The sequence below is a fragment of the Pyrgilauda ruficollis genome, unplaced genomic scaffold (genome assembly GCF_017590135.1).
Source record: "Pyrgilauda ruficollis isolate IOZ18807 unplaced genomic scaffold, ASM1759013v1 scaffold16, whole genome shotgun sequence".
In the NCBI taxonomy this organism is placed as follows: domain Eukaryota; kingdom Metazoa; phylum Chordata; class Aves; order Passeriformes; family Passeridae; genus Pyrgilauda; species Pyrgilauda ruficollis.
In genome coordinates this window covers 2,144,256-2,156,792 of record NW_024514764.1, presented here as the reverse complement: position 1 = coordinate 2,156,792, position 12,537 = coordinate 2,144,256, and the positions used below count along the sequence as shown (strand labels likewise).

General features: G+C 42.6%; 1 protein-coding gene across 2 annotated transcripts in view; it reads left to right on the top strand.

Moving 5' to 3' along the window:
• Positions 1–12,537, top strand: part of FOXK1 (forkhead box K1) — a 56,514-nt gene that overhangs the window by 18,239 nt on the left and 25,738 nt on the right. For both annotated transcript variants that reach the window (XR_005954724.1, XM_041462421.1), the window contains exon 2: positions 8,139–8,336. Coding sequence is in view for 1 of the 2 variants with exons in the window: in XM_041462421.1 (XP_041318355.1) it covers positions 8,139–8,336 (198 nt within the window). In the remaining variant the exon portion in view is untranslated. The remainder of the gene's footprint in view (positions 1–8,138; positions 8,337–12,537) is intronic.

Below are 12,537 nucleotides of genomic sequence, written 5' to 3'. Positions count from 1 at the left end.
TGGAACTTCTTCTGGAATAAGTTCCCTACAGAAGAAAATTTAAATTTATGAAGTAGAAGTAAGACCACTGTCTTTGAATTGAACTAATTATTTCAAACATGAGCTCACTCCCATATGCACACAGGCAGTTCTGGTTCATTCTTGGCTGACAGATGAACTCCTTTGTGTATCTGCAGTGTTAAGTATGACAGCATATATTAAATACAGTGAGTGTGCTACAAAGCATGCAAGGCAAGTGATTTGTGAGCTCAGGGTAACTCTGAGGTTAGGAACCAGTCCTCCAGATCTAAACCCATGTGGTGACTTACAGATTAATTATGACCAAACATCACAATGGGTTGCTCTGTCATTGGAGCAGTGGGGGAGATCACTGTACTCCTTTATTTGCAGATGATCTCAGTGCTTTTTAAATCTAGTTTTCTGTCAGTTATGTTACAAAGAGTAACAGTGATTTTCCTAGCTTTTCCTCTCACTGAACAATAGTGGATAACACCAGAGGCGTTTTTGCAGGCAGCTCTGCAGTTTATTTCCTTATCCTGCTGCTGTTTGGCCAAGTGCATGTCTTGCTTTTCTTCAGATTGAGTTGATTCATTACAGGAAGAACAAATGTGGGTTCTGGACTTCACCATTTACTTGCAGACCCTGTGCTTATCTCTTCATGTATACAACAAATTATTTTACCAGCCGTGAGGTATTTCTCTGTGTGTTTGATAAAGGACTTTATGGGTAGGTCTTCAATATGATTTCTGTGCTTAAACTGCTCAGAGCAGTACAGCAGTTGAAAGAGAAATAGCAAATGCTGCAAACCCTTTAATTTTAGACTGCAGTAATCTCCAGAATGAACCAAGCACTCTCAAAACTGTGGCACTTACACTGCCTGTGTCCCGTAGCCTGTGTAAGGAAAATAATTATAGTGACTCTTAAATTATGTGGTAATAGGCACGTGCTTGTTTTGTGACGTGTATTTAGGTTAAAAGGAATAAAATGTATCTGTCTTCTTTCCTCCAGAATTCTCTGTAGCCTCAGTGCAGTTACCTTTTCTGTTTGGAATGGAGATAGCACTACCCAAGTGGATGATATAACTGGCTTCTTATTGGTATTGCTTACTAAGTGCTGTTTAGAGGGAAAATTGTAGGGTAGGGAGTGGAACAGGAAATGTTGGATGATTTTATTATTATTATTATTTTATTGCAAAGGAGGGGTGAATAGTACCTAATCTCCGGTGACAGCTCAGACAGCTTTCAGAGCTTGTTGTATGGTTTTATGACAATTGTTCGAATTAATATTCATTTTAATTCACTTGTAATTGAAAGGTGGTTTTTGTATTTGTGCTTTTGCCCACCTTGCTGCTTCAGACAGCTTAATTCCAGCAACATACTCATTTTGAGCAAAATACTTGTGTTCATTATTCCCATTGGGATGTAAGGGTTGAGTTTATTTGTGAAGGTAGAGAACATTGATTTGGTTATTTGAGTTACTGAAATGGGAGACATCCTTCTCAATATTCTGCAGTTGAAGTGATTTGTTTTGTGCTAGGTGATGCAGTGAGGCTTTGTGCTATAGAAAAGCTGAAGTTCTGAAAAGCATTGCTGTCCCTGGGCAGAGTGCAACATCACAAAGCAACAAGTCTTGGTCAATAAATACTCCCAGCTCAGCTGTTGCAGAGGTCACAGCAATTCTCAGAGCCTTGTTTTTGAAGAAATTGGAATCTCAGGTAGTAATTCTTATCTCAGTCTGCTTATCTCTCTGTGGGCAGACCTTCAGGGCTTAGATATATGTTTTGTTAAGTGAAGCAAACTGTTATCTTTTTCTAACCAAATTTAGTTTAATTTTTGATGCACTGGTGCTTAAACTTTCCCAGTGAGTCTTTTATGTTGTCCAAGGCATGTCCTTTCACACTGCTTCAAAGGGTTTTGTGAATAGGGAGTGGATTTAGGATTTTCATAGATGCAGGCTTGTGGTTCTTCGCTTAGCTGGTTACAGAAGATAAAGAAAAATGGGTTACAGGAGGTAATTGGGCATTTTTCTGTAATGGCTGCTCTGTACAGCACCTGCACATTGATTGTAGCCTGAAATGTTGGTATTTATGGTACATATTCACTGGAAGGATGACAAGTATCCATCTTGCCCTCCACAGAATTTTGTCAGGTATCTTGAAATAGCTGGTAGGGGTAATAGCCTGACCATGAGATGACTGACAGCAAACTCTCACTTGTACTGAGAAACCCAGCATGATTGTGGAATTTTGTGCATGGAAATAGTACTGTATTCTTTGGGGTGAGCTATGTGTTATTGGCACAAAACTAATGATTTTCAGAGAAATTACAGAGAACAGAGTAACAGCTGTTTCATGGGGGTTGTTTGGGATTTTTTTCTCTTTTACAAGGGTTTTTGACAGGCATTCTTGGTCAAACTTTAGCCAGTAATGGCATAGCTCTCTATCATCATGAGGTGTGCTATGATTAGAGCTCTGGCTCACCACTTTTGCTGAATCCAAGGTATTTACTGATTGTAGAGATAACTGCCCCATCCTCAAGAGTTGTACTATCGCAGAATCACAGGATTGTTCAGATTGGAAAGGACCTTTAAGATCATTGAGTCCAACCATTCTCCCAGCACTGCCAGTGGCACCGCTGAACCATGTCCCCAAGTGCCACATCCATAGGTCTTTTAAATCCCTCCATGTCCCCAGGTGCCACATTCACTCATCTTTTAAATCCCTCGGGGACAGTGATTCTGCCATTGCCTTGGGCAGCCTGTTCCAGTGCTTGAGAAGCCTTTAGATGAAGAAATGGTTCCCAATGTTCAATTTAAACCTCCCTTGGCACAACTTGAGGCCGTTTCTTCTTGTCCTGTTGTTTGTTACTTGGGAGCAGAACCTGATTCAGGAGCTGTGCAGAGCCAGAAGGTCCCTCCGAGCCTCCTTTTCTCCAGGCTGAGCCCCTTTCCCAGCTCACTCAGCTGCTCCTCATGGACTTGTGGTGCTCCAGACCCTTCCCCTTCTCTGGACACACTCCAGCCCCTCGATGTCCTTCCTGAATTGGGGTCCAGAGCTGGACACAGCATTTGAGATGTGGCCTCACGTCACAGTGGACAATCCCTGTCCTGGTCCTGCTGGTCACACCAATGCTGATACAAAGTCAGGGTGATGGAGGGAACGCTTGAGATGCCGAGTGCCAGCAGTGTGGTTACAGTATCTGCATGTTTAAAAAGAAAAGGGCTCTTGCAGACAGTGCTTAAGCAGGTTTTGAATGAAACCTAGGGCCTGTGGTACCGTCTGATTCAAATTGTAAAAAGTGATATTTTTAACAGAGCACTTCCTGCAATGTTTCTCGCTCGACCTGCATCTCAGCACTGTACCACAGATGCTCCTGGTGCAGTTATACCCCCAACATTCAGGAATAACAGGATTTCATAAATTATGGCAAGATAAAGTAGACAAAGATGGTACCAACTTGCTGATTACAACACGTGTAGTAGTTTGAGCTTACTTTTCTGGTTATTCCTTTTGCATGATGAACTGGAATAATGTTTATATATAACATAACATACTACATTATGTTCATATATATATATATATAACAGTATATATAAATATCATTCCAAGTTTTATATATGCATGTTATATGTATATTTTATATATATGTTTCACCTTGGCTTTCTCATGATTTGTCTTCTTTTGTCACTGTGCTTTTCCTCAGTGTGAATGTAAAAGCATAAATCCAGCACAGTTTCCTGCCTACTTTTTAAAGCTTTAAATAGCCTTTTTTTGCTGTCATGCAGCAGATCTTAGCAGAAGTCATTTGGTACTAACAGAACTCAGAATGCTTTAACAAAGAAGTCAGTGACTGTAATAGCTTCTATTGAACCTGGTACTATGTTTTGGCAAATGCATCTCCATTCCCTTTGCATCTGTGAGTAAAGGTGCTTTGAGAAGGAGGAAAATGTCTGCTTTTTATACAGCCATGCAGGGTATGCAGTCATTTTGTTGGGTTTTTGCCCCTAACCATCCTTCCTGAAGTCTGCTGTAGGGTGACTGTTTATGTAAAGTCTAGTGTTTCCTAGCACTTTATTTTCAGACTTTATGTAGATGAAATGCTTGTGGTCACTGTCACTGGTTCACCACATGAAGGATGCCTAATAGCATGGGAGCTGTGCTGTCAGTGGGAGGAGCTCACCCAGGAAACTTTTGGAAAAATCTGTCTTGGGTAAAACAAGCAAACAAAATTCTAGCAACGTCTTTTATGTGACTGTAACCATGTGTGGAATGTGCACTCCTTCTCTTCCCCTTGGTCTCCAATGTATATATAGCATGCATTCAGCCACTTGCTGTGGATTCTGTGCACTCCAGCAGGCAGCATGGAGCCAGCAATCCATTTTCTGTGACTCTCTCCTGCCTGTAGGCCAAGAAGGCAAAAATTGTTTCTGTGGAGGTTGAGGAGGCTGTTTGTGTGTTTTGAGTTTTAACACAAACTTAAAAAAAAAAAATTTAAAAAATAAAGAAAGCTTTCTGTTCTCACTGCCTTGCAAGGCATCCTCGAGAAACTGGAACCATTTCCCACAAGGAATGGATGTATGTGCCATCCTGTAAATGTGATTTCAGTCCATATGATTTCTGTGGCCAGGGATGGATTGCAGCACGTACCTGTCTGTAGCAGGTTATTGAGTAAACTCAGCAGATCTGTAACTGAGGCAGGCTCTTCCTGCCTGTAACAAGACCAAAGATTTTGCAGACCATTAACTCATCCATCTAATCAGCTGGAAATTTCAGAGGTGCGTGAAAGAATTGCCTCTTGGGCACCCTTGGAAATACCAGTTAACTTCATTATGCTTTTTATGTTGAGTCTAATCTGTGCTTTTTCTCATAATGAAAATGTTAAGCAAGAGTAAAAGTTGTTATTGCATCTTTGATAGGAATCATGCAACATGGATCAAATAGTATAACTCCGTTTAAATAACCTGAAATATATACAGTAATCTTAAGGAATGCATGCTTAGTTCTGCTTGGGTTGTCTGTCTTGTCCTGCTTCTCTTCTGTAGAAGTGTAGTTCTCAAAGGTTTAAGTCCTGCACTAATGTGCCTCACTCCCAAATAGGACTACCTGATATAATTTAAGTTTATCCTCTTGGCTGGAAAGAGGGTAATTAAGGGAACAATAGAAAAGCTTATTAAAATTGCATTCAGCTTCAATGGAGTGAAAAGTGAGCTTCCTGTGACAAGATGCTTCCAAAATCCTGTTTTTCTGATTTCTCACTGACACGGTTCCCCAGCATTAGGCTGTGTGGATTTGAAGCAGTGGCTTGGGCTGTGCTGGTGGCCCTGTTTGCATTGCTCTGGTGGTTGTGATAGACTGGAACAATAACCTTAATCCCGGGCACCTTCTCACCCCTGGGGAAAGGGAGGAGTTCCGCAGGAATTTACAGTCTGCTTTGCATTGCATTTCCATTTCTTGGGTCACAGGTTTTTACATTAAGAAAAGCATAAATTCAGCTATGTTACCCCAGCTTGGCTTTGCAGGCAGTGTCAGTACCGAAGGCAGCACAGAAGAGGCTGCAGGACTTTCTAAAGCTGTGAGCACCCTTGCATATATCCACTCCCCGGTTTTCCCGGGTGGTTTTCCTTACAAAATGGCCACATTCATGCTAGTTACCATAATCCATGAAAGCTGATTGTACATCCTGGGTTCTGCTTCAGTGAACTGGGAAGCCTGTCTGTCTAAAAACAGAATCACAGCAGCCAAGGAATTGTTTGCTTGTGTAGTCAGCCCAGCCCAGGCTCTGTTTCTGTGCCCTGGTTGCAGGCTGAGATTGCGGGTAAATCACATGGCTGGCTCGGGTGGCTCTGGGGAGGCTCGCAGGGAAAGCTGTGCTGGATGGGCCTTTTCAGCACGTTTACTGCCTTAGTTTAGACTTCACTTTTCAGGTTGACTCATGATTTTGGAAAAGTAACAGATTTTCTTGAGATTGCCCACACACACAGGCTGATGGGACAGCCTCTCACAGTGGTTTGGGTGCAGGTAGTACTTTTTATCTGATATTGCTGCAGCATCAGTAAGTGGGGTAGAGTTAAGGAGTTACTTTACCATCACCTCAGAGCAATTTAGGAGGTATGGATCTTGCATTACTGGCTTCTTCTGAAAAGGAAGACCTAAGTGGCAGTGGGATAGAGCTCCTTACTGCTATGAGGCTGCAGTGGGGGATCTCCTGGCCTTAGCAGTGCTGCAAAACTGCCTTAGGGCTCTGTGCAGTCTGGCCTGTTGATCAGCAGCAGGCTGGGATTGCACTGAACACTGCTGAACAGGGACTGATTTGTCCTTGACTCAGGTGTTGGAAAATGCTGAGCAGTTGGTGTTACAGCAGAGAATTCCATCGCTCTGTGACAGGCAGCTCAGCTTTTCCCTGATAAGGGTTTGAGAAATGATGAAGCTTTGCTTGAACTGGTTTTGAGTCTTAGTCCATGTGATGCTCATTGCAAATATATGTACTTTGAGCTTTTTCTCTTTAAGCAAATCCATGTAGCAGTACAAAGCTTAAAATCCAGGGCAGTGGCTCAACATCCTTGTTTCAGGTTCACCTCAGGAGGCTGGTGCCTGCTGCTGGCAGACACTGCAAGGCATGGACACTGCTGTTTTGAACTGTGCCTTCATGTTGAGTCTGCAGGGAACCTTGTTTAGAAGGGTTAGATAAACAGAATTAGGTTGCATTGCCAGCAATGATGTTCTTATTTAATGCATCAATGAGTGCAGGTGGCAGGACCTCTGAAGTGAATTAAACGCAATGCAAACTCCTGCTATACTAGCAGAGCCATTGTGAGCCACTGAATGCTGAGCCAGCTCATTTGAGAGATGAGGTGGGAGAAGGGGATGAGCTGCCCATGCCTGAATGATAATTTTGAGCATTACCTTACAGCACAATCTGCTTGTGCCAAAGAACCAAGAGCAAGCGAGTGTGTTTTAGAGATGCATTTCTGTCAATAGCACCATTAAGATAAGGTGGTCACAAAAACAGATTGACTTGCTTATCACCTTGTTCTGTTACCTGGCAGGATTCAAAAATGCACTGGTTAAAAGAATTCTGCTCAGCCCACACCAGCACTTACAGTGCTAGAACAACACCACCCAAATCCCTTCTATAGGCAAGATGCTGGAATCCAGCACAATTACTGTGCTCTGCTGGCCTTTCCCACGGTGAAACCTGGTTTTTATTTCCTGCTGCTTTAACCTTAGTATCAGTGAAATGATTCCTGGAAAGCTTGTATTGATTGCACATGATTGTATAATTAAAGTGCAATAAGAAGAATTGCAGAACACTCACTCTTACAGCCCTGTGCTCATTGTAGACACCGTAAATTAGAAAGCTTTCTGTTCAAATATGGAAAATGTCAGTGCTTATTTCCTTTTGAATTTCCAAGCATCTCCTGGAGGCTGCACTTGTGTGATTAATTTTTGTCCTAAATAACAATTGGAAAGAAATGTTACTTAGAGAAGAAATGAGGCCCCACAGGCTTGCAGGGGCTCTGTTGTAAACCTGCTAGCTGTAACCCTAAAGGGAGGCACTTCTAAATGAATATATTTTAATCTGAAACCTGCTAGATGATTCTTTAACATCATATACACAAATATAAATGGATATCAATTATACAATATATAGAGGCAAGTCTTTAAATAGTACTCTCTGGTTTTACCTGGAGGCTGTTTGTTGCTCTGCCTGGACTTTATGGCTGTTTTGTTCCCTATTGCTTGTGGTTTGATACTTTCTAGTGACTTTGATCTTGCTGAGATGTGTGCAGTGAGCTAATAAAAAATAGATCCTAGTCCTTGATACATTGCAGGAACAAGAGTTTGTTGTTACAGGAGTGCCTTTTGCTTAGTCACTGACTGAATACACGGCCTTGAGGAAAGCACTGAAGTTACCCAAATCTTCAGCTTGCATCTCATCTCTAGATGACCCATGATTCACTATGAAGTATTTACAGAGCTTTATGAATGATCAGTAACTCTGCCCAAGACACTAGGCAGAAAGATCAGTGGAGAATGTTGGACTTTGAATTAATTACTGACACATCAACTGCATACAAAACCTCTTAAATACATTCAGTATCATGTGTGAAACTGACTTTTCCCTTTCCTTCTCTTCCAGATGTACTTTCCGATTCCCTAGCACGGTTATAAAAATCCAGTTCACATCTTTATACCATAAAGAGGAAGTAAAAGAGGAAGCCTCAACACATCCCCTTCGGCCACTTTACCCTCAAATATCACCTCTGAAGATCCACATCCCGGAGCCGGATCTCCGGAGCGTGGTCAGTCCCCTCCCATCCCCCACAGGCACTATCAGGTAAGATGTTAATTCTCAAAAATGTGTTCTCTGCCATCAGTCTGTCAGCCCTGTTTTGTTTGGTATCCTTGGTGCAAGAAATGCCCCATTAAAAATAACTAATTAAATCTCTGATGTTCAGAAGTATGGGAGACTGCTAAAAAATGTTATGGTGGCCACCAGTAGGGCACAAGGGTTTTGTTTAAGAGCTCAGAGGGTTCAAGGGTAAATGTGAGTGTTGGTTTCACACTATAGAGTTACATATAGAGTCTATCTTTGGCAATGGAATCAGAAATATTTACTGAGAGCTACCTATATGCAGGGAGAAAAGAAAGCAGGCATATACTTTCTATCTTAAGACTGCCTGTTTTATTTTTATCTCAGCAATATTCTGTTGTTGCTGGGTGGTGCTGCTGTTATCTGAAGTTAGGGACAGGGGTGGCCATTGGCACGTGATTTCCTGGGAATGGAAGGAAATTGGGGTAGGATGCTGACCATGTACTGAGGGGCTGTAGCAATCTAAATGTACATCTGGGCGAGTATCCTGTTTTGTAAATGATATGATCTGTGGATGTGCAGTAGAAATAAAATGAACATCAAGTTACTGTATGGAATATTTTCTTTCTTCTTCAGCAAAGAGTTTCAGTGTTACAGAGTTTCAGTGAAATCTTTTAAAGTTAAATCTGTTACTTGCAGTATCATGCATTTTTTAAAGTAGAGGAGACTCGTGGTATAGGATGATGCATTAGAATTTTAAAACGTGTGGGCATCAAAATAGCAAGAGTGTGCCTGGTAATAGTAGTAGCCTTTGGGTTGTTTTCTTGTCTGTACATTTGTAAAAAGGTATAAGATGCAAATCTCTTCTGACAGCACTAATTCAGTGAGTAGTATTCAAATCTGCATGGCTGAGACTGAGACTTCAGAGTCACAGTGAAGCTGGTTTGGGTTTGCATGATCCACAGCCTTGTTTGGGTTTTTCCGACCGCCTTACAGAGCTGCACAGATGTGCAGTGCAGATATTCTAGAAAGAGGGGGCTGGAGGTAGCTGCGGTTTTAGTCCTCTGTTCAGGCACTGCTTTTAGTTTATATTTAACCTTCTCTTTTTAGATGAAGCTTGTTGCTGGGAGGGGAGGGGGATGGTTCCTTTGCCAACATATGGTAGTTAGTTTCCATTCAGTCATCTTGTGCAAAGCAGCACAGTGTGGTTTGTGTTACTAACAGAGGCTGTATCTTTTGACTCTGGCATATGCCTGCAACTGATATTTGATTCCCTGGGAATGTTTCTTTTGCATAAGGAGAAAGTGGAAATAGTAGTGTTGAATTGTGCTCAGCCCCTAACGCAGTGTTTACTAAGGATGATTAATGATTGCATCCGTTTGTCTCGAGCAGAAGCTAATCCAGCCAAGTCTTCAGAAAACCTCAAAAGACATCTGAGGTTTCGCTTGCTGAAGCCCTTTCATTTCCGAGTTCCTCTTACAGAGGAGGTCCTGACACGTTTGTAAACATCCCTGCTCAGCCCCTTCAGCCTTCCCCTCTCCCCCGGCAGGGTCTTGCAGCTCTCCCCTGTGGGCCAGGCTTGGGAAGTGATATGGGTGTTTCTGCTTGAGAAGGGAATGCTCCTTTGGGAGCATGTAGCTATGCATTCTGGCCACCTGACTCCAGGGCAGCTCTCTGCTCTCTTGGTGGCTTCACAGTGCTGGGTGAGGCCGGCACAGTGTCCTCTCCTTCCCAGAGGCAAAGCTGGGAGGGCTGGTGGGGCTCAGCATGAAACTCGGACCCCTGTCCCACTGCTGGCTTTGGGAGGTGGTTGCTGGATTCTCCTCCTCCTCCTTCCTCTCCCCCTTCTAGTATTTACTTTCCTAATTTGGTGCGTTTGCCTTGCTCCTCCCTGATTGGCCCATGGAAAATTATTGCAGTTTGGAAATCCTGGGCAGGGTGAAATTTCCTTTTTGGAAAGTGGCTCCTGGCCCCCTTTTCCTGCCTCCGCCCTGGTGTAGGGCAGGGGCTGTACCTGCACTCCCCCCACCAGATCCAGCCCTGCCCTGCTGACCCCCAACCCTGCTCTGCCTCCCTGTTTACACTGCAGCTTGCTTCCCTGCAGGTTCTCCCTTGCAAGCTTCTGGGTTTTTTCCAGCCTATTTATTTTCCCTCTGCAAAGTGCAGTGCCTAGAGAGGGAATGAGCTTTAGTTAAACAAAACCAAACCTGCCACCCTCAGCAGCTTTGCAAAGCAAGATTCCTGCTTATTCCTGGGGAGAAATGTGCTCACTGTTTTCTCAGCTAGGTGTTTTGTCTCCAGGAGGGGCTTGTGTTTTGAATGCTGTTGTACAGCTGTAAGGGAAAATGTTGGTTGGCAGCATGCGGTGAGGGCCGCAAACAGGCATGGATTATTTCTTCCTGATCTGAGTTCAAAACTCCTTTTCAAAAAAATCAGACTTGCATTTTTCTTTCCTTTTCCAGAAAGGAAAAAGGGCACTGTGGTTATAAGAATTCAGTAGAAGCAGCCTGCCATTTTACACAACATACGAAAGGGCAGAGTAGCACTAAATTACTCCTCAGTAGGTTCAAGGCATTGAAAAGCCCTGTGAAGATCATGTGGGGTTTGCTTGAATTCAGCTCTGCTTTTTGGAGATAAAACTGAGTCACAGTTTCAGGAGTTAAGGAACTGTCTGTCAGTACATGGCTTTAAGCTTCTGCACCTTGGATTTGGAGGCTCTTCTTTGAATGACAGTGGTTCCACAAAGTTTCTCACCTATGCTGCAAACACTTAACTTTGCCTGATTTTGCAATAAATGCACAGTAACTGCATGCATGTGACTCTGTGTTGTAACCCAGGCCACGGAGTGCCTTGTGCTTGGATTATTATCACATCTACAAAGACAAGGTATGATGCAGGACTCTGTTCCTGGTCTCAGAGTCTTACTGAGTTGGAGTTTAGATTTACAGTGTTTAGCTTCCTTTTTACTATGGTCCAGTCATTGTTAATGGCAGTAGCAGTAACTTAACTCAGTTTACCAAACAGCATCTCTCTGCAGCCTTGCCCCTCAGAGCTGGGTTGGTTTTAATATTTATGAAAATTAAATTTTTTCTTTGTGCTTGTTTCCCTATTCTAGACAGCAATTATGTTCTCAGTGAGATATATATATAGAGAGAGATACACACACACACACTACAATACAGAAATACTAAATGTCCTACTGTGGAGGTCAGTAGTATTATTCATATTTTACAGCTGCTACTTCTGGCTTATCTCTGCACTAGAATAACTTGGGGCTTGAACGTTTTGTCTTGTACTTGTTTGGGTTTTTTCACAGAAAGGGCATGGATTCTTAGCTCACAAACAGTCTTTATCAGTAAAAAAATTTCTTTGACATGTAGGAGTAAGAGTCCTTAGGGTCCTGTGAGAACCTCTGCTTTAAAAGTGTCTGGTGAGGTTCAGTGTTAATAGCTAGACTGGTACATATTTGTGTGTTAAACCAATTTTGTATTTTAACTGTTAGCTCTTAATGTGCCTGCCCATGTTTGGCTGTTACTAAAAGGGTTGATAACTAGTTTGCAATGCATTTATTGGCATGAATAATAAAATATCAACTTCTTTTGTTCTGTAAGCTTGATTAGTAAACTAGAAGGTGTGAGCTGAATTGCTTGGTTTCATATGGTCCTTTTTTCACTGAGAGGAATGAGTTCAGTAACACATTGCATGCTCTGATAGTGGATTACTCAGAGGTAACTGCAATTATCTTGACTTAGCCACCAGCTTGTTTTGTGGCCTTTAACAGGTCATTTAAATTCATTGTCTGATTTTTATGCATGCATAGTGTAATTACTACTTCACAAGCGTGTGTAGTAGATAAATTATGTATTGAGCTCTTACTCCATAAAGCATGACATGAGTGTGTGTGAGCCATGTTCCAGCAGACCTGCGAATGCTGGCTCTGCTTTGATCCAGACTTGGCTGGGAAAAAGGATGGGGGCTTTTTATAGGCTCTAGGACAGCCATGCACTGCTGTTTCACAGCCCGTGGGATTTACTCTGCACTTGCACGTTTACTCTGAAGGTGTGTAGAGTAAGCTGAATGAAGCCTGGTTTCAGTGGATGCATTCACTCACTGGAGCAGGATGCATAAATATTCCCTGTTCCATTCCATTGAGGCTTTGCCTCTTCCCAGAGCACTGTGAGCCATTGAACTGAAACGCTGCTGAAGAGCTCCAAGGCAGGTTTTT